The sequence below is a fragment of the Syngnathoides biaculeatus genome, chromosome 10 (assembly GCF_019802595.1).
Source record: "Syngnathoides biaculeatus isolate LvHL_M chromosome 10, ASM1980259v1, whole genome shotgun sequence".
In the NCBI taxonomy this organism is placed as follows: domain Eukaryota; kingdom Metazoa; phylum Chordata; class Actinopteri; order Syngnathiformes; family Syngnathidae; genus Syngnathoides; species Syngnathoides biaculeatus.
In genome coordinates this window covers 1898333-1921139 of record NC_084649.1, presented here as the reverse complement: position 1 = coordinate 1921139, position 22807 = coordinate 1898333, and the positions used below count along the sequence as shown (strand labels likewise).

Genomic DNA, 22807 nt, shown 5'->3' with positions numbered 1-22807 from the left:
TGGCAGGGATCCAGTGTGATGCCTGGACATGATGTCACAGATAAATATGGCTGCCACTGGGATGCGCATTGTCTCAAGTCAAATTGTCAAGTCAAATTTGCGCTTTTATAAATGCTCCCAGCTCACTTTGTCGGACTGGTATTATCATCAAAGTCGTTAATATTATTTGGAGTTTTGATAACAATACCTATTTAAAATTTTGGCAAAATTGCTGTGATAGTGGAACAAGGGGAGTATGAGCAGCTGGAAGGGAACACTGGCTCTTAGAACTCAAATGGACCATGAGAAGTGCAAATGTGATTTTCGTGTCAGTGGCATTTTAAGCTTCCAATCTGTTACAAGATATCTTGTATTTAAATCTACAATGTGTGCAGTTAATTTTGGTGGACAATTAGGTTTACATTTTAAAGAACGCTCTGGAAGGGGTAAAGATTATAGGCTTGTTTCCTGCAAGATACAACTTTCAAACACAGCCTATATCATAGCACAATGATCATTTCTCTTCAATTATGATGTTTTTCATGATAGTGAGAAGCCTGGATATAATATCCAGAGTGTGTTTTTCATTATATTGTATTCATTTAATGGCTGCACATGACGTCACAGACAAATATGGCCGCCACTGTAATGTGCATTGTATCGAGTCAGACTGATGCAACTTTTATAAACCGTTCCCAGCTCACTTTTCACAACTGTTATTATCATCAAAGTGATTAATATTATTTGTAGTTCTGATAACAATACCTATTTCAAGTTTTGAAATTTGTATTAATGGCACTTTTATAACATGTCCTGCTATATATGATGGTTTTATTCATTAAATCAAGGCTAGTACACACATGAGTAAGTCACTTGCAACATTTTAATATACAGTATACCACCGAGAGGTCACATCTCCACCTCACTGCTACCAAAATCAGTGTGCCTTGCAAAGACAAAACTAATACTAAAACCAAGATATTCAAGAAAAAAATATTAACTCTAAGTACCATCAACCATGGGTTGTACATTAAATTAACATCAATTAATTTTCAATGTCTTATGAGGGCCCCTGGCAACCTGGAACCTATTCCCCGAACTTTGGGTAAGCGTCAGGGACCCCAGAGCTCAGTCTTCAGAGGATTATATGAAATGGATTGGGATTTATTATTAGCCTACTGTACATACTGTAGTTTTGATTCTCCTACTGCATCCTCTATTCATGAACTACTGATACATGTAATCAGCACAGTAAACATAACCAAAATCAAATATATCCAACAATATCCCAGAATAAATTACGCTGGTCAATAACTTTGAACTATGAACTAGGGCTGGGAGATATACATCATCTTCGATATCATGAATGTTGCTTTAAAAATTTTTAGTCTTACATTTAACGAGCATTCATTCTGTCTCTAAAACAAAACAACCAAATGGGTGTTTTGAGGGCACATGAGGAAGAGAGAAATGAAGATGAAAATCAGCGGACTTGCAAGCAAAATAAACACTTGCTTTCAAACTAGTGGGTTGAGCAAACTTTTCACGATTTCATGAGCTCTTAGAATTAGAACAATGGACCTCAAAGACATGAATGTAGCCTGTAATTTGTGGCTGACCAACATGAAAATGACTTCCCAAACATGTCCAGTTTAAAATAAAAATTAACAGAATTGAACATGCTGTTTTAATTGTATGTTTATTACCAGATTTATTCATTTTGAATAATATTCAGAATGAAAGTTATGGGTAGTCAATGTCATCCACATTGACGGCGAGGCTAATGGAGGAGCGAACTAGCATAGCCGTATTGCCGCAGCTGTTTGTAAGTAAATTGTGCATTTCATCATCCCATCACAGATTACCAACATTTTGGAAACCTGTACTGTATTGCTGAAATTAGCTGCAAAACCTGTCCCGAGGAATAAAAAATTATTCCGCGGTCATGTCACATATCGTTTCAAAACTACGAGTATGTGTGCCTGTGTGTGTAAAGCTTGATCTTTTTTCAATTTCACTCTTCATAAGAAACATAGTAATGTGGAAAGGTTTTAAAAACTTTGTCAGGTTCACCAATCAGACATTCATTAAACAGGACAAAAAAGGAAGCAAAGACACCAGTTCAAGTCTCGCGAGGAGAGAGGAGAGGAACTGTCTCGTACAATTCACCACTGCACTCTCTGATTATCCTCTCCTCAGCACCTCTATTTATTTAGTTTTAAGACGCCCCTTATTTACATGGATGTTCCAAAAAAGAGACGACAAGCAAAACAGTTTGAAACAAGGTGTACATGTTTGTTCATGTGCGTGTGGATGTGTGGAAGATTGCTGAATAAATGTGTGGTCATCATTTCTTTAACAGGCAGCAGTTCTAACAGTTCTGATGATTAGATGTTTTTGTTCTTGCTATCTCCTGCTAGGAGGCTGCCACGTTATCTAGGGCAGAGCAAAGCATTTCTTTATTGGAAGCAAATGTATGATAATTATGATCACAATTATTCCTACATTTCCCCCCTGTTTATCCTACATTTGCTACCACGTTTTCTAGAGCAGAGCAAAGCATTCTTCATTGCAGGCAGAGACAGTAACTGAATTGGAGCAGAGCAAAGCATTTCTTCATTGCAGCCAGAAACAGTAACTGAATTGGAGCAGAGCAAAGCATTTCTTCATTGCAGGCAGAAACAGTAACTGAATTGGAGCAGAGCAAAGCATTTCTTCATTGCAGGCAGAAACAGTAACTGAATTGGAACAGAGCAAAGCATTTCTTCATTGCAGTCAGAAGCAGTTACTTAATACTATTTACAATTATTTCTACATTATCCTCCTGTTTATCCTACATTAGATAAAATCTTTAAATCATCTAATAGTTCACCCTTTCGCCTTACACTCGGAGGAAAATATAGTACTAATTATTTGTAATCTTCTGGATCAGAGAACAGGTCTGGAAGAGAAGTCATAACGTCATCATCGTGGTCAACAATATCAGTCATTACTCTGTTGTGCCAATAGTGGATATATTTCTGCCAATTTTGAATTTGTCGGGTCAATAGCAGTGGTTATAAGTTGGTTAAGTGATGCCTTTATGCAGGGAATACAACAACATCCACACAATGCAAGAATAGCTGCAAACAGCGATAGAAACTAGGACAGAGAACACCAGATTTTTAGATTTGCCAAAGTTTTTTTTTTTTATTTTTATTTTTTTCCGCCACTCAGACCTGCTGACGTGTTTACACCAGAGTGCGCCTTCATCTTGTGGTTCAGGGTGCGGAGGCCTTGAATGGCCCTTGTACGTGACCCATCAGGTGCTGTGATATTTGGAATAAACAACACTGGTCACCGAACATTGAGCAGTCACCACCCTTCTCGGCCGGGAGCATGTCGACCGCTCTGCGGTTCTGGACTGTCATGAGTGAGGTTGCAGCTGGTTGTTCCCTTATGGCAATAAAGCCTGCTTCCGTATAATTACCTAGTTTCTGTACATTGTAATGTAAGTAGTTGATTCTGTCAACGTTTTTATTGAGTTATCCATAACAAGATGGATTCCCATCCTGCAGCAATCTCGTTAACCAACTTATACTCATCTGGTTTGCAGTTGGGATGCCATTTGCATCAATGTATGTCAGATCTCCATCTTTCCAAGAGGACTTTCGCCTTCGGGAGAACCCAAGGGGAGGTCCAAAGATGGATGCGGTCAATTGTATATCCTCTGCTTTGGATGGAAACACAGTCACAGATAAGAGCAGTGATACCAGTGTACAGGTTTCTGCTGCATTTATTAGTGTGTCATACAACTTTTGACCAACACACCACCACAAAAAATCGCTGCATGGGAGCACTGGGGCAGTTTGCGGATGGATATCATGAAACCATGTTTTGTTGAGACTTCCCACCTTAAAATCTGTCCCTGTAAAGGTAACACAGGAGAAATCAGCCAAAGCAACATTAGTAGAAAATATCACTTCATCATTTACTGCCTAAGTTGTTGGATAAACACTTTTCCATTTCTGACAAGTGGTGTTAGGAGTTGTTTTAGTCATTACCTCCAGGGTACATTGTGTTGGGATTTCTGTTGGAATGACAAACATTAGTGGCCCAGGGCCCATGGATGTGATGTAACTATAGTTTACCTTGTTTGCTGCATTCTACATTAATAACAGCCACTTTTGTTTCCTATTTGTAAAAAAGATAATCATAATGAAAAAATGTTCCTCGGGTTTTTCGTTTAAAATACTCCTTCCATAGTATACGTACTCTTTTGTATGGCATTCGGGTCTAAGGTAGCATTAAATTGGCAAATGGTGAGAAGAAAGTGGGGGTTTCATTTAGCATAAGCCCAAAGATGGAATCCCCAGCAATCAGACTCTGCCAAGGAATTGAATAAGTGGTGAACTGATTCACTGGGAGGCACACATGGAGTCCTCCTCTCATGCCTCGGTGACCCCCGCATAGTTGTTTACCAATGTTATTTGAAATGAGGTTGCGCCTCTTTATCTTATGTGTGGTAGGCATAGTTGACTGAGTATAATTATTGGTTCCGTTGTTATGTATTTTTGTCAGCTTTACAGGTGTCCAAAAGTAGCATATGAAAAAAATATCATTACGGCTGTCAATGTTGCACCCCAACATGCTATCATATTATTTAGCCATTTTGAAGTCATGTCAACCAAGTCACCCCTAAATGAGTCAAGTGTCTTTTAAATATTCACCAGCCTTCAGGTATTTTCAGATACTATAAATCTGCACCCACCGTATGCTGGTCTTTGCTCACCTTTCCCCTTGGCTGACTCAGCTAAGATGACCTTTTACAGTGTGTAAGGTGTATCCACATGTTTCTTTCTGCTATTTTGTCCATGTCATTCAGCTCTTGCTCAGTTTATGCCAGTGTTCGGGTAAAACTGCATGTACAGTAGATGTACAGTAGGATGAATAAACAAATGGCAGTAATAAGGTTATTAAAGCACAGTAACTTGTTACTTTTTTTTTTGGATGGTGTAGTGCAGGGATGTCAAACTAATTTCTCTTGCGGGCCACGTTATAGTTCGGGTTTGCCTCAGAGGGACATTTCGAGTGAAGGCAGCGTGGGATCGATTCCCGCTCAGTGATGGTGTCGACATCTGCACTGCGACTGGCTGGTGACCAGTTCGGCGTGTAGTCTGCCGCTGCCCGAAGTTAGCTGCGATTGGCTTCAGCTCTCTCTCTGAATAAATGCAGAAGGGTTGCGTCAGGAAAGGCATCCGGCGTAAAAAAAAAAAAAAAATCAAATGGACAGTTACTGCCGCACCACCATGACAGTGGCACAAAAATGGCTTCACACATCAATGCTGATAAATTTCCCAATTTGTTTCTAGTCCTAACAAATTGATGCATGTGAAATTTCCTAGTGACACGCCATTAGAAAACAATGTTTTTTTTATTTTTTCAAAAGAAGTTAATGGATGCACAGAATCCCCCAACTTTTTTTTTGTTTTGTTTTGCATTCGTTATCAATTAATAGCATTGGTATTATCTCTGGATCAGTGCAAACAATACAATCTTTTGGACACGTTTTTTGTATTTAGTTATCAAATTTGTTTTGTTTTTATTTTTTATTTATTTATTTATTTTTTTTGGGGGGGGTGGGACCTTGAGTGGGTCCCACAGGTACCACTCGAACAGAAAAACGAAAATAACGGATAGCGTTTTCATCCAACACCCAACAGCAAAATTTAACTGTTTAGTCACCATTATGACAGCAGTCTCACTCCCATGTGTAACCGGACTACAGCGACCTTGGCAGTGGGAATGAGAACAGCTATCTTACAAGTATCCAATAAAAACAAATTAGTTTTGTTTGTGTTAATGTTTTCAAAAGCAATAACTTTCCTACAATCAACAAATGAACTCAAGTACCCCTTTTTGAAATTTTTTAAAGCTGTTTGGGGTTCTTAATAACTCCTGAAAGGGACCCACTTGTGTTTTTTTTTTCCTTCATCATTCGTCTATCTCTCATTGTGTGTAAATTATTGGCAATTTGTATGGTCTCCCAAACAGTGTTTTGAATGGAATGAGGCCCTTACGTGCTTGTAATGTATGTAAAGTGAGACTAAACCTATCATTGTGTCCAAATTGCCCCTACGTGTGATTGTGAGTGTGGCTGTTTGTCTCCATGTGACCTGCAATTGGCTGGAACCAGGTCAGGGTGTACCTTGCCTCCTGCCCGTTGACAGCTGGGATAGGCTCCAGTCCTCCCCGCGACCCTTGTGAGGATAACCGGCTAAGAAAATGGATGGAGGGATGAATGAATGTGTAGCTTGAGGAAACTGACCATGTTTTGGATGCAGATTCCCTTGTGGATTATGTTGCACACAGATCAAACAAGCCCTACAAAAAAAGTTTTTTGCATACAAGTTAAATCCATGGATCATGTAATGCCTTTGTACCAGGGCTACCGTTCCTCCTGTTGAGACCTGAGACTTCCCATGGCTCAAGATTGCTGCCCACTTAAAAAATGTTTTTGGTAGAATTTTTTTTTATTATCTGTGCTGACATAATTCCCATTTTGTAATGTAGTACCTTATTTTTTCCACATTTTTAGTTCTGCTGGTAAGCTTTGTTGTTGCATTTTGTTTAACACATCATCTCAAAGTATGTCTTCATTTGTTACATGGTCAGCTCATCCCATAAAGGTTTTGGCTGCTGGTTCTTTTGCTGTTTTATCTGTAAATCTAATCCTAATGATTCTTTGTCTGTATTTGATGTGTGTACTCCACATTTACATATGGCTATTTCTTTTGGTAATTGAACTGCTATGAGCAAATTTTGTAGTAGCTCTGCATGTGTCACTGTGTTCCCTGTAGTTGTCGCTATTCCTCTATTTTTCCAGTATTGTCTGTGTAGATTGTGATACCACCGTGAATACAGGAGCATCTGGTCTCAGATTGTTTAAGACTGTCCAATAAGATATTGTCTGTACAGTTCAGTCGTCCCAATCCAAATGTGGTTCTTTTTCTGTCCAATCAGGAAAATTTCGTACTACCAAAACAAATTGTCCCAAACTCTTCCACTCCCGTTGTAATGACGTGTGGTGGTGTCCATTCCTTGTGTAGTGCATTTAGTTTGTCAGTCAGTCTTGTTCTTCCCACTACGACTGATGTACCATCTGAGTACAGATTATCAATCATGATTTTGTCTGGTGTGGGCTGTTATAAGTTTACAGTATCTTACACTACATAGTCACATGCAATGAGTCACTTCCTACGTCATTTTGTGGTTATTCAATCATGTCTCGAGCCGTTTTTAGAAAGAAATCTCCTGTTCTTGTGGGAGGTTTGTTTGGAATATCTAAGGTGTAATATTAGAATGCTGGATTCCTATTTTGTAAGATATTTAACTGTCTTCCCAGTAATTCCTTTTTTCATTTTTACTTCTATATTTCCTGTCAGAGAGGGAATTAAGCCCACTCCCAGTTTCAGCAAGCCATCTATTTCCAACAAACGTATGGGACAAATTAAAAAGTTACATTTTGGGAGCATTAGTTGTGACATTTTTGATGGGGAGATGGCTGCTCTCTTCCTCATCTGCGGCCACAATTATTAAATGTTCCATATAAAGCTCCATAAATTTCTCCTTTCTCTGTCAGAAAGGTGTCAATTTTCTTTTTCTTATTTTGTAGCACTCTTTCTGCGTGTAGTGCTTGGTTAACGTACTGTTACAGGCCAGTCAGTTTGTCAACCCAATGTTTTTCAATCCATTGTTTTATAGGATTATTTGAATTCACATGGAGAGCATTTTTTTAATTGCCCTTGATACACACTCCTTGGAGGAATGCCACTGTTTGCTTTGAAATATGCATTTATTCCAATTCTATATTCTTCAAATGGTCCATTGTTGTTTTATTTTGCTCTTCCAATGGCAAAAAAATGCTTTTTTTATTTTAAATCTAGCAGAAGTGCGCGATATTAACCCTTGAACTCCCTGCTGCTGTGAGAAAGTACTTTGCTGTCATCCAAATTTGTTGTACTTCCACACCACTTAAGTGGTAAGATTTTCTCAAGTCTTCCGTTCCTTGGATGAATTATGTTAAATCAACTTTGTGAGATGTGATACCTTTTACGGCCGTTTTCACATCATCTTGAGTCCAGCTTTTTTTTTTGTTGCTGTTGGTTTTTTTGTTTGTGTGTGTGTGTGTGTGTGTGTGTGTGTGTCTGTGTTTCTCTTATTCTATCCTGGAGGTTAACTATATATATATATATTTTTGTGTGTATGTTGAGCTGGCCAGCAAAGTCATATTGTGTTATCCACAAATTTAGATGTTTCGTTTTAGTTGGACATTTGCTTTCTACAAACTTCTAGTCCTTACACATTTTTTCAGATGTTTTGTTTCAACTATTTTGCTATTTATCAACTATTTTGCCATTTGTTTTTCCCCTGTTGGAGTCAGCGGTTCACCGAGGGTGACTAAACTGACTTACCCTGAACAGGGTGACAATTACGTTCCGTTTGAGGTAATTCTCAAGCTTCTACCACAAGTGGCGGAGAATTCTTACCTCTGCATCCTCAAACCGCTGTCACTCAATTTCCTGTTCAAATGAGGTAGCGAATCTCCACTCACACTTTTACACATGCACAGGTTTCACGGAGCTCACGTACAGGACACACCTTGCCCTTTTCTCAGTTTTATAGACTAATTAGTCTTCTCGATAGTGACTAGTATTCTCGAGGTTTGGTTCTGCCGCAGTCACCCAGACGCACATTCACTCATTCCACATGAGTGTGGGACTTTCCTACTCACCAGAGATACCTTTACTTCCTTCGGCTTCTCGTCCACCGTCAGCCTCCAGGTGCAAAGTCGGTCTCAAGTGCCGTGGCCACGGTCTTTGCCTAGACGTCAACTCAGCCCCTGGAAACCGATCCAGCTCGAAGGACCAAGTAAATGGCAGGTTGACCAATCAGACATTCATTAAACAGGACAAAAAAGGAAGCAAAGACACCAGTTCAAGTCTCGCGAGGAGAGAAGAGAGGAACGCTCTCGTACAATTCACCACTGCACTCTCTGATTATTCTCTCCTAAGCACCTCTATTTATTTAGTTTTAAGACGCCCCTTATTTACATGGATGTTACAAAAAGGAGACGACAAGCAAAACAGTTTGAAACAAAGTGTACATGTTTGTTCATGTGCGTGTGAATGTGTGGAAGATTGCTGAATACATGTGTGGTCATCATTTCTTTAACAAGCAGCAGTTCTAACAGTTCTGATGATTAGATGTTTTTGTTCTTGCTATCTCCTGCTAGGAGGCTGCCACGTTATCTAGGGCAGAGCAAAGCATTTCTTTATTGGAAGCAAATGTATGATAATTATGATCACAATTATTCCTACAAACTTGTTATGAAGCTTCTAAATCTAATTTCCCACATGGGATGTATCATATATACATTTAACCATCTTGCCATGATTTCCGCTGCAGAAAAGATGAATTATTTGGTTTTAAATATTCAATTATGGTTACATTATGATGCAATCTTAATTTTTGTAAATTTTTTATATTTTTGTGTGAACAAAAACTTAACCAAACTGGGATTGTACAGGCGGCACATTGGGTCAACTGGAAAGCATTGGCCTCACAATTCTGAGGTCCTAGGTTCAATCCCGGACCTGCCTACATGGAGCTTGTATGTTCTCCTCGTACCTGCGTGGGTTTTCTCCAGGCACTCCGGTTTCCTCCCACATCCCAAAAACATCCAACATTCATTGGACACTCTAAATTGCCCCAAGGTGTGATTGTGAGTGTGGCTGTTTGTCTCAATACCCCGCCTCCTGCCTGCTGACAGCTGGGATAGGGTCCACCATGCCCCAAGACCCTCGTGAGGATAAGCGGCAAAGAAAATGGATGGTTGGTGGATTGTACAGACCTGATTTTGCATATTCTCCTGTTTACACCTGTTATGGTCTTGCTATATATGAGAAGTATTATAGCTCAATCTACGAATAACGGGACGATACTTACTCTTGAGTTTCACATGCGGCTCCTTTGTTTATTCCTCACGCCAGCACAAGTGCATGAATCACCTCTGGTTACAGTGTTTGTTTGTCAAAGGACCTTCAAGATAAAAGTTCAAATGATAACCGTAGCCAAACCATTACAACAACCTGGACATAAGTAATTCATTGTTAAATATTGCTGTTTAATTTTCCTGTCCGGTTTTTTAGTGATTTGTGTATGAAACACTTCAAGAAAGAAATAAGCGAGAGTCAGGCCACATTGTATATTTTATATAAACAAAATCCCTCTGGACAACAATGCTTCCTTTTCTCTTTTTTTGACTGTTGGAGATAAGTGATTAAATAGAAGGGAATGGTGGAGTTTTATGCCACCAGCATAGTATTTCCACACACATCACAAATCACAAAGCTTTGATGTGTGCCGAAAACACCCCAAAATACTATTTTATAGTAAATGCAGTACCTTAGATGTCGCTTGTTCCTGTTCACTTTGTTTGGGGGAGGCTTTTATCTAACCTTATATCAAGTCTTTAGATGAAAGTCAGTGATGCAGATACTCAAAATGTGTGGTGTTGTTTTCTCTTGAACAGATTTTCTGAAGACTAAAAAAATGTGCAGCATTTTAAGCTTTGTTTGTTGGTGACTTGCCTTGTGTCTTTTCTACGACTAGGGGAAAAAGGGTCAGCAAAAACATCAAATGAACTTTCAATGTAGAAGTGAAAAAAGATCATATACTTTCAGAGATATTTGAACTCAACACCAACCATTGATAAAGCATTGTCACAAAGGCCTCAAGACACTTGCAATATTTTCAACTGAAGGAAGGAAAAAACTGCTGTGAAAAGCAAACTTTTCATAATAAGATTCTCACTCCAAATTAGGATATTAACGCCGATGCAACAATATGTGAATGTATTGCGCTACTGCTTTCGTTTATATGTATATGTGTGTCTACACTGTATGCACTAAGTCTATACTGGTATAACCATGATCAGACTTTACAAGCTCTCACAATCTACAATTAATAATGCTGACATAAAAAGACTAATGATGTATTGTATATGAACAAAATGACATTGTCCAGACAATTTGGAAGTCAAGTTTGTAAATCTTGCAACTTGCTTTAAGAAGTCCAGTATTAAAATGTCCATTTTGACAAAAGGTTACAGTCATGAAAAAAATATATGACCCCCCCGTTTCCTGTAATTTAATGAATCTTAATGTCGGGTACAACTAATGGTATATTATCTAAATAATCCAATGAAGAAGACAAAAATACAACAGATCCCATAATACTTTATGTCCTGTACAAGATGCTAAACCTTAATTGTATTCCAAGTGATTTCAGTTCCTGACAAGACCAGCGTTTAAGTGGCAAGTTAACAGTTGTTAAACGAATCTCTTATGAGCTATTTTGATGTCATCATTACATTTGTCAAAATAAATGAACCTTTAGTTGTTCCAGGCTCTAAAAATGAGCAAGAAACTGAAGAAACAATGGTGGGTTGATATTTTTCCCGTGATTGTATGTTTGGCCAGTCTTAGCCTTTTTGGTGCCCTAGGCAAACATGTTCAATGTAAACCGCCTGTCGCCTATGCCCAAACCCAGTTCTGATTATATAATGACCTTTGAGTGTGAGTAATTAGTTTTTTCCTTCCCTTTCTGAATGAGGTAATGTGTTAGCAACACAGAGACTGATATATCTACAGTAATACTCACTATTGCCACAATAACATTTAAGAAATGTATAATTGTGTGCTGTCCTCCCTTCTTTATACTGTTTCTCATATCCTGGGTCAGTAGGGATTGGAACCCATCTGAACTTCCATGCAAGAAGCAGACTACAGCCTTGACTGCTCACCAGTTGATCACAACGTTACTCGCATTAGCGCATTGAGTGGTAAATGGTTTGATGCAAGCTGTACTAAATTAGTCACATTAAAATGACTTATGTACAGATATTAAGGTTGTGGGTGCCAGTCAGCGAGTGTGAACGGCGTGGATGTAGTCGGCGGGCTATACTTTGCGCAGATATGAGCTTTGGACGTTGGACCATACAATATTTCCATAAATCCTCTGTCATACTGTCGCTTGGTAGTAATTAGTTATCCCCATGGCATGAAAAAAATATTAATCTGTTTGATAGACACAGTCACTTGATCTCAACGGTGAAAATCTGATATTTTAAATTAATTGCCCTCCTCATATATTTTAAGACAATAATAGGAGCTCATTAACTGACACTTGGAGTTAAGTTAAGGAGCAATTAAAGGGAGATGAAACAATAAAAAATTTACTTGTGCTTCTTAAGTGACTTGTCCTGCAGCAACGAGAGCTATGTTAAATTATTGTATAAGTAAGGTTCATAAAGTAGTCAGCCAGATGATGCAATTTTGCAGGAAGCTTACCTGCAAAGTGGGTACTGACATCAGTAATAGTACTCGGAGTTTTGGGAGAAAATGCAACATGTTCAGACTGGGTTCAGGGCTTCCTAATATAATGTTCGTTTTCTGGATCAATTTCAATCAGAGGCTTTAGACCTTGTTGAAGAAACAGGACCTCCAGTGATTCCAAAGGAGAGTATCCATCCAAGCCGCTTATCCTCACAAGGGTCACATGATAGCAGAAGCCTATCCCAGCTAGCTTGGGGCAAAAGGGAGACTACACTCTGAAATGGTTGCCAGCCAGTCCTCGGGCAGATATCGACACAATCACTGATCTGGAATCGATGTCACGCTGCCCCCAACAAAGTCAGGCATGTGTTCCTTTACACCTTCAGTGACAGTAAAATGAGAGTCATTGAAATAAGTAAATACTTCACTGTGTGGGAATAGTAAGTACATTACACAGTATTAATTTATTCACAGTTAAATTGATTTATTTATAGTCAATAAACATGAACTGCTTAGTTCTAAATGTATTGAAATCTGCACTTCAGACCATAGTGATTTCCTAAAATAATCCAAGGTGGTAGTAATGTTGTGTAATGTACATTGGGGTGGTTACAGGGCCACTTCTAACATTCACTTCTTTCACGCATACACAATAATATTGTGTAAATGCTGCATATTTTGGGAGATGTTATTTGCCATTAAAACACTGGGAAGATCTACAGAGCCCGTTAAGTAAACGTCCATTTCACCAACGTGCATTAAGTTACTTGCACTGGCTTTCTAGAGAGTGTGTTGCTATTGCTGTTTGGTAAATTTTTTTCACCTTCGGTTCCAAACCATGCTCTCCTTCTCTGCTAGTGCTCTATACACAATCAACAATATAAATAGACCAATCATCGCATGGCCACCATGCCAATGCCCAACATTTAACATGGCCACCACTTGGGCATGGCAGGCAGATCTCATAATTGGATCTAGTCATATTGTATATCTGTGACCTGGAAAGAGTCCCCTTGTCTACCTGAGATGCGCCAGATCCCCAGTAAACAACAGTGTCCAATTCAAACATATATTTGCTCACGTGGCCTGGGGACAGCTAAAGAGCCCACGGGGATCCCCGTTCCCGTTGTCTCTCTACCAGTTGGAGGGCCAAGGGGAGTTGGGTGCAGTGTGACCTGGGTAACGGCTGAAGGCAGGGACCTTGGCAGTCTGATTCCTGGCTACAGTAGCTTGCTCTAGAGACGTGGCATGTCACCTCTCTCAATGGGAAGGAGCGCAAGCTGCTGAGTGAAGGTGTGAGAAGTACTGAATAGATACATCATCTGAAATGAGTATTTAGTGCGTTACCATTTTTCTCACAAAACATTTTTACAAAGGTAATATTGACATGCAAATTTCATCAGGGAAGCTACATGTAATTATTTGAAATGACAGAGAGACATATCTAACATGTCAATTGTATTTAATACTTTGTACAAAAGCCTTTGCCAATTAATGCCATCATTATGTTTTGCACGAATGAATTTGCAGTGGTCTCTTCTCTTCCCCATCGTGAGTTGTGTTGTGACTCGCACCACTTTTTTTGTCGGCCATCAATTTGGACTGAAACTGCTGATATTCATTTGGACTGAGAAGTGACTGAATTGCTCTTTGATTATTGATAGATTTGAGGTATAGTCTTTCCTTGCATTTTTGCACCTCCCTTTCACCATATGGTAAATGCATTGTTTTCACATCCATCCATCCATTTTCTAAGGCGCTTATCCTCACGAGGGTCCCGGGACTGCTGGAGCCAATCCCAGCTGTCATCGGGCAGGAGGTGGGGTACACCCTGAACAGGTTGTCAGCCAATCGCAGGGCAGATGGAGTCAGGCAACAGTCGCACTCACAATCACATCAAGGGGCAAATTAGACTTTCTACTGCATGCATTTTTTTTTGGAATGTAGTAGGAAACCGGAGTACCTGGAGAAAACCCACGCAGATATAGGGAGAACATGCAAACTCCACACAGGCGTGCCTGGGATTGAACCTCGGTCCTCAAAACTGTGAGGTCAACGCAATACAGCTGCGCCACCAAGCCACCTCTTTTCACATTTTTAACGTTTCTTTGCATGTATATATAACTTAGCTTGTTCTCAAATTTTCACATGAACAACACCTTGGCATATTTTGTGAGAAAAATGGTGGGTTAAGTTCATTTGTGCTTCAGTAAGGGGTGACCACTAATAAGACTTATCTTTTCCTCTCTTTGCAAAGACTTTTCTTTCTTTTTGTAATAAAAACCCACAAAGACAAGATTACTTTCTTACTTCGGGTGTCAGAAAAAGATATGCCTAAACACGTGTTAAATACTGACTTAAACCCCCACCTGTGTGGAGTTTGCATGTTCTCCTCGTGTCTGCGTGGATTTTCTCTGGGCACTCTGGTTCCCTCCCACATCCTAAACACATGCATTTAATTGAGACTCTAAACTTGACCGTAGGTGTGATTGTGGAGCAACTGTTGTCTGTCTCCATGTGCCCTGCAATTGCCCTGCAATTGGCCTGCAACCAGTTCAGGGTGTATCCCGCCTCCTGCCCGATGACAGCTGGGATTGGGTTCAGCACTCCCGCAACCCTTGTGAGGATGAGTGGCTCAGAAAAAGGATTACTGGATGGATGGATTGATGGGTTCCAAACTGGCGTACAAGTCCTCATATACCTCTTTTTTAGCCTTCATCACCTCAACCTTTGGCCTAGGCTGCAACTTATATTCCTTTTACCTCTCCTCGATCCTCTCAGTGTCCCACTTCTTCTTCACTAACCTCTTTCCATGTATGACTTCCTATTTTTGGGGAAGCCACCACCAAGTCTCTGCCTCCTCTTTCCTACCAGAAGAAACATCAAGTACTCTCCTGCCTGTCTCTCTGGTCAACTTGGCTGTCGTTGTCCAGTCTTCTGGGAGCTCCTGTCCATCAAGAGCCTGTGTCACCTCTTTCCAAAAAGCCGAACAACATTCCTCCTTTCTCGGGTTCCACTACATGGTTCTCTGCTCTACCTTTATCTTATTAATCTACCTCCCCACCACCAAAGTCATCCTACACACCACCATCCTATGCTGTCGAACCACACTCTTCCGTACCACTACCTTACAGTCAATAACGTGCTTCGGATTACATCATCTGTACAAAATGTAATCCATCTGCATTCTTCTACCTCCACTCTTGTAGGTCACCCCTTGTTCCTGCCTCCTCTGGAAAAAAGTGTACGACCATTTCCATCCTTTTTGCACCGTTCACTACCATCTGTCCCTCAAAATCATTTTCCTGGATGCCGTACTGACCCATCACATTTTCATCGCGCCTGTTTCCTTCACCAATATGTCCATTACAATCTGCACCAATCACAACTCTCTATCTGTCTGGGATGCTCAGAACTACATCTTCAAGTTCCTTCCAGAATTTCTTTTTCACTTTTTGGTCACATCCTCCCTGTGGGGCATACCAGCTAATTTACACATTACACATAAAACCCTCAATTTCAAGCTTCAACCTAATCACTTGATCTGATACTCTTTTCACCTCCAAGACATTCTTAGCTAACTCTTCCTTGTGAATAACCCCTACTCAATTTCTCTTCCTATCTACAACATGGCAAAATAATTCAAACCATGCCCTAACTTCTACCCATACTACCTTTCTACCCGCTCTCTTGGATGCATAATATGTCATCCTTTCTCCTAATCATCATGTCAACTAACTCCCGAGTTTTTCCCGTCATAGGTCCAACCTTCAAAGTCCCCACACTTAGTTGTAGGTTCTATCCTTTCTTCTTCTCTTTCTGGCAAAGAACCTGCTTTCAACCTCTCCTTTATTTTTGACACACAATAACTGAATTTCAACTGGTGACCTGTAGGTTAACAATGACGGGGTTGAATGTTATTAACCCAGGTCACGACCAATCCGGTATGGGATACTTTAAATAAATGCTCACATTTTTTGCCAAAGTTGTAAGCCGGATGCAATTCCTGACACAACACTCTGCCTTTATCTGGGCTAGGAACTGGCCTACAGTATGAACTCGCTAGTGCACCCTATACTGCTACATAAAATACATAATCCATCCATCCATTTTCTTTGCTGCTCATCCTCACAATGGTCATGGGGAGTGCTGGTGCCTATCCCAGCTGTACCCTGCCTCCTGCCCGTTGACAGCTGGTCTAGGGTCCAGCACTCCCCGTGACCCTCGCCAGGATAAGCGGCGAAGAAAATGGATGGATGGATGGATGGATGGATGGATGGATAGATGGATAGATGTTGTCTGTCATCAATTCTGCCCAAATGGTTCTGGTATTTGAATGGAATTTGTTTTCTGTAATGGAGAGAAATGTGCATATTTATCCATCTTATTTGGGGGTAATCAGAAGCACTCTCAATGGTGTCAGGTTTGTGCTGACCCCTATTTAACATGAGCTTGAATGTGATGGCTTTATTCTGAACACATTGTTCTGAACTCAGCGATATCCTCATTTTACAACTGGGTGTATGCACTTTTGCAGTCACGGTACAACACTGGTTTACTTTTACTTCCACTCTGACATATTTGTCAATTCAGCATTACAGGTTGTAGGTTAACAATGGAAAAATGTTCTAATAACATTTATAACATTTCTTCACAAAGATCTCCTTTGTTAACAGTTGTATTATTTATTGTGCTGATTGACTAAACAGAAATAAATAAAAAAGATACATATTATATTACAATTATAAATAATTTGCGAATGCTTGAGCACCTGCCCCTAAAAATGTGCACATGCCTGAATAGGAAGTAGTAAAGAGTTATTTATGTATTTTCCGGGCTACGAGCTGCTACTTTTTTCCAGCGATGAGAAACCTGTGACATATTTAACAATAGGGCTGGAATATTGACTTTATTTTTTTAATTAGTTTACATGTACAACAAAAACTTGTTCGAACATAATGGTTAAAACATATATGCCGCCAACGTGTAGAAAAAGACTACCTACAGTATGTGGAGAAGAAGACTCAACCTCAAGGGCACATAGAAGCAGAAGAATTTACCTCAAGAGCACATCGAAGATGAATCTACTTCAATTGTGCATAGAAGAAGATGAATCTATCTCCTGCGTGCGCAGAAAACTATTAGTTATTTGGTGCGTTCATAGCAAGCATGACACACATGAACGCGAAATACGAGTATTTTTACTTTACTTAAACTTGAGATGAAAATGACATTGAGAGAGTCTCTAGAGACTGAAATGATGTGTGACGACGATTTAGTGATTTGAGTGAACAGGAGGAGGGGGAATAAAAACAATACGTTTTTATGTTTGAGCCTCTTAACTGCCATATCACAGTCACACTTTACAAGGTATGAAAATAAACATTTACCTGGGGCCTCCACTTCCCGAGAAGGGTTGCGTCAGGAAGGGCATCCGGCGTAAAAATTGTGCCAAACATATATATGCGTTCATCTGAGATGATACGCTGTGGCGACCCCGAAAGGGACAAGCCAAAAGGAAAACAACAACAACCAGTATCTTTTTTTTAATATCATAGTTTATGAATGCGGGATTGTGTAAAATCAGGGTTCATTTATTTAAATATTGGTATTTGCATTGAATACTAGCTGAAACGATCGATGGATTCCGACAAAGGTTAGCGTGTCACCAAACACATTTCCGCGTTCACAAGCCATCAAAAATGTCACTATGTGGGATTTATTCCTCATGAGAACGGATCCAGCAACAAAGTATTCATATGCGTCCAGACTTTTATACACTTTCAAACTTTTCTGTGTAAAGTCCAATTTCTTATCGGCATCAATTTCGGCATTAAATACGGATCCTCTATGCTGAGTTTATCTTTATTTCCACGTACCATCGTTCATTTTCACCTTCTAAATGTCTGACGGTATCGGACAAGACTCTGGGCGTCGTGCTACATGACAGATTTCTGTGTCGTCTCCAACCGACTTAGCATTGAGCAATGCTTAGTTTGACCGGCAATATGGCAAGGTAAACAAAAGTCAAGTGATTTTATGACATAGGTGCACGAGCTCTATAGGTTTTACATCAAAAGACTTTTGAGACAAATTCTTCATTGTCACAATTTACATCAGAATCTGTATATCTTCTTTGGTATGGCTCATTCTTTACATGAGCAGTAAGTATATGTTGCTGCTAATTGTGCTTTAATGCACAGGTAAATTTATTACATTGATTACATAAACAGATGATTGCTGTGAAAATTTGATTTTTACTAGTTAGCTAGTTGGGGGGGGGGCAATTATTTCAGCCCCCCCCGACAATGTTTCAATTCCCTTCCCCCTTACAATTTTCAGCGTTATCATCTGCCCCCACTGTTAAAATTTACAGTGCAAACACCTTCCCCTCTGTCAAAGAAAATTTCAATCAGGGCTGTAGGGTACGTAAAAAGGTAAACCAAGGAAAATAGGAGTCAACATTTTGAACGCTATAAAGAAAGACCCAAAAACACTAGTTGGTTATGAATGTAAAAATAAAATAAATAAATAGAGAGGATGCAAACCACTTATTAGGGAGAAAATAAGCAAGGCCAAAAAATAATTTGTCAAAGCTAACAAAGGAACCTCAACAAAACTGAAACAAAGTTTTTGGATTAAATAGACAAATGCTAACCTTTACCAAGTTGATGGAAAGGCAATAAGCTTCGAAAAAGAAGGAATCTGTAGTGAAGGTAATATCATGGCTTGCTTGGATTTCCTTGGCTTCTTCTGGGACTCACTAATCTTCATTAATGAGCAACAGGATAGCAGCAGTGAAATGAACTCAGAAACAAATGAAACAGAAGTATGTCTGCCAATTAAAAAGAAAAGAAGCAACCAACTTGATTAGGAGATCCATCATGATGCAGCAAAACACAGAGCCAAAACACAATGCCAACACAACAAAAGAGTTCATCAGGGAAAAGAAGAAACTGCTCACATTTTACCTGCTAAGGAGAAGACTGAGGGGAGCATTCGGCTCATAACAAGCAATAACAGAATGCTGAGAAAACCCATATAATCATTACAAATCTGGTTTTTGCAGTTCAGTTTTTGCATTTAAAGGCTTTTTTACTCGATACAATATTAAGTTTTAAATCTTAGATGCACCTTAATACAATACTAAAGACTGTGGAAAAAATGAACCACTAATCTCTTGTCTCATATCCATCGAACCTAAATGTTTATGGTCTCCAGCAAAGATAGTGGACAACACAGTGTCTTCAGCTCTGCAGCTGTAGTGCGTTGGCCTCACAGTTCGGAGAACCTGGGGTTCAAATCCTGGCCCCGCTTGTGTGGGGTTTGCATGTCCTCCCTGTGCCTCCATGGGTTTTTTTCTGGGCACTCCGGTTTCCTCCCAAATCCCCAAAACTTGCATTAATTGGAGAATCTAAATTGCCCCTACGATTGGCTGGCAACCAGATCAGGGTGTACCCTGCCTCCTGCCCGTTGACAGTTGGGAGAGGTTCCAGCGCTCCCGTGACCAGTGATGGGAATAACGGTGTTTAAATAAACGGCATTACTAACGCTAAGCTGTCATCTGACTTTGCGTGCACAGACAGTGAGTGTTGCAGAGTAACAAGGGAAGGGAGGGTGAAATAATCGCCTAAACAATGATGATTGGCTAAGGTATAGTAATATAACATCTTCAGCCAATCAGAGAAATTAGGTGGGCGGGTGTTTAGAGCGCATTCGTAGTGATGGGTGTTTGCAGTTCAAAGTGAGAGATGGCGAGTGAGGAAGACTCCGACTCCGGTGGGAAGACGACATTTGCTAAATGGAGATTCAGACACTACTTAAACCTCGTTGAGGTTAAAGGTAAAAATGTCCATGTGAAGTGTGGGGAAACTGGTCTTCACACCAAAGAGGAACAGACTCTCTGACCTCAAGTTTAAGAAGCTGCTTCTCCTACGATACAACCACTGGTTTAAAATATTACGATGACTGGGTTGGGTGGGTGGATGTTTGAAGAGAGGAATCCATGCATGTAATGAGTTATATTTAACAAATCCATTAACATTTTCACTTCAATGTAAACAAGAGTTGCAATAAATTCAAACCTCTGTGCAGGTACCTGTTTTTTGCTGTCCTGCTCTTTGCATGTGGCTCAATATATGAATGTTTGTGTGGAGGGTAATGTAACGCAATCATTACTCAGTTTTTGGGAGAAGTAACTATAACCAATTACTAGTAACGTAACACTGCCCAAACCCTTGTGAGGGTAAGCGGCTAAGAAAATGGATCGATGGGTGGAAATTCTAATCTGCTAAAGGGGTAATGTATTCGTATGTTTGATTTATTTTCATCTTTTTCAGACTTGGAAAACTTCAAAACCCACAGAAGAAGTTCTGTTTCGGTCCGAGAAGGTCAAGGAGTGGTTCTGTTGTGTGGCCCACCACGACATTCTGGAGGTAAACAAAACTAAAGTGTTGAATCAAGGCAACAGCACATTTTAGGCAAAAGTAAATATTCTTCTCCGGTTCTAGGTATTTACTTGGGATGTTGATAGTAAGAATACTTAAATAGTTTGAGGATTACCAGTATATATATATATATATATATATATATATATATATTATATATATATTGTTTGTAATGAATGCTCATGGCACATCTGCCTCACAGTTCTGAGGACCTAGATTTGTAGTTTGTGTCATAACCAGAACGCTAGGGCGGACCCAAATGCATGACTCGATAGACAGGAAGGCAGTTAGACGAAGGTCTTTATTCGTTGCAATGTTGAATGGCGGAGCGTCAGAGTAAGCAGAAGTATCAGGAGCGTCAGGCTTACGGGGTTGGTCGGAGGACAGTCAAAGGTCGGTATACAGGGTTTTAAGATCAGGAATGCGGAAGTGCGGGAACGAGGCATGGATGGCAATGATCTGTCAAGGCCAGACCATCCGCTGGGTCCTATATATACTGGTGTTAATTATCAGGAATGAGGCACAGGTGTGCGCCTCCTAATCAACGCAGCTGCAACGATAAAACGGGACAGAATCCAAGAACGTTCCTCTGGGCCATACCCCTCCCAATCCACCAGGTATTGAATCCCCCTCCCTCTATGACGAAATGATAAAAGTCGGTGTACCGAGTACACTGGACCTCCATCGATCATACGGGGGAGCTTGACTGGGGGGACTAATGGCGATGGACGAGTTGGTCGGAGCCAGCTGGCTTACATGTAATGTGGGATGAACTCTCATCGATCTGGGGAGAAACAGAGACAGGGTTAATGATCTGCGGAAGGTCCTTTGTGGACAACCATATGCCTTGTCCCACCTTGAATGCCAGTGCCCTTCTCCTCTTGAGGTCTGCCGCGGATTTGTAGGAGCTCCCCATGCGTATTAGTGTCTTTCGGGCTATTTCCCAGGTCCGCTTGCAGTGTCTCACCACTACCAAGGCGGATGGCTCCGCGGAATCGGTGGCCACAGATGGAAACAGAGAGGGAGGGTAACCATGAAAGATGTGGAATGGTTTGCAATTATTTGAGCCTGGACGGAAGGAAGGAGTGAACCGAAAGCAGGTGAAAAAGAGTGCCCACCTGGCCTGGCGATCATTCAGTCTCTTGGCGGTCCTCAGGTACTCCAAGTTCTTATGGTCCGTGAGAAGCAGAAATGGCACTTGTGATCCCTCCAGCCAGTGTCTCCATTCCTCCAGCGCCATTTTGACCGCCAGTAATTCGCGAACGCCCACATCATAATTCCGCTCTGCCGGGGTCAGTCTTTTAGACAAAAAGGCGCACGGGTGAATTCTTCCATCTTTTGCACACCTCTGGGTGATTACAGCTCCCATTCCTGAGTCCGATGCATCCACCTCCACCACAAACTGCCTCTCTGGGTCTGGCATGATGAGGATAGGAGCTGTGGTGAAACTCGACCCGAGTCTATCGAAGGCCTCCTGGCAGGTCCCATCCCACTCGAAAGAGTTGCTGGGTGAAGTGAGGGCGTGCCAGAGAGCAGCAATGGAACTGAAGTTCCTGATGAACTTGCGGTAGAAGTTGGCGAATCCGATGAACCTCTGCACCTCCACGCGGTTGGTGAGAGTAGGCCATTGGAGAACCGAGTCGACCTTACTGGAATCCATGCGAATCTGTCCTTCGGCCAAGATGAATCCCAGGAATGTGACGGAAGGTACTCACACTTTTCCATCTTGACATATAGATTATGTCGTAGCAATTGCTGCAGCACCTCCCTGACGTGCTCCGGGGAACAGATCAGAATGTCGTTGAGGTAGACGAACACGTTCTTGTTCAGTCTCTCCTGTAGCACATCATTAATAGAATTCTGGAACACCGCTGGTCCGGTCGTCAGGCCGAACTGCATCACTAGGTACCTGTTGGTGTATTAAAGGCAGTCTTCCACTCGTCTCCTTCTCTGATGCGTACCAGATGGTATGCATTTCGTAAATCCAACTTGGTGAAGATCCAG

At 40.7% G+C, this 22807-nt stretch overlaps 1 protein-coding gene and 1 long non-coding RNA gene across 3 annotated transcripts in view; one reads left to right on the top strand and one right to left on the bottom strand.

The window, feature by feature from the left end:
- The window catches only part of LOC133507602 (contactin-4-like), a 242846-nt gene that overhangs the window by 75263 nt on the left and 144776 nt on the right, over nucleotides 1–22807 (top strand). For both annotated transcript variants that reach the window (XM_061832828.1, XM_061832829.1), the window contains one exon: nucleotides 20696–20791. In XM_061832828.1, coding sequence (XP_061688812.1) covers nucleotides 20696–20791 — 96 coding nt within the window. The remainder of the gene's footprint in view (nucleotides 1–20695; nucleotides 20792–22807) is intronic.
- Nucleotides 2295–10026, bottom strand: LOC133507603 (uncharacterized). Its single transcript, XR_009796853.1, has 3 exons — nucleotides 9967–10026; nucleotides 8753–8876; nucleotides 2295–5179 (listed from the first exon to the last, which is right to left on the bottom strand). It is a non-coding gene; the product is annotated as an uncharacterized LOC133507603 (long non-coding RNA).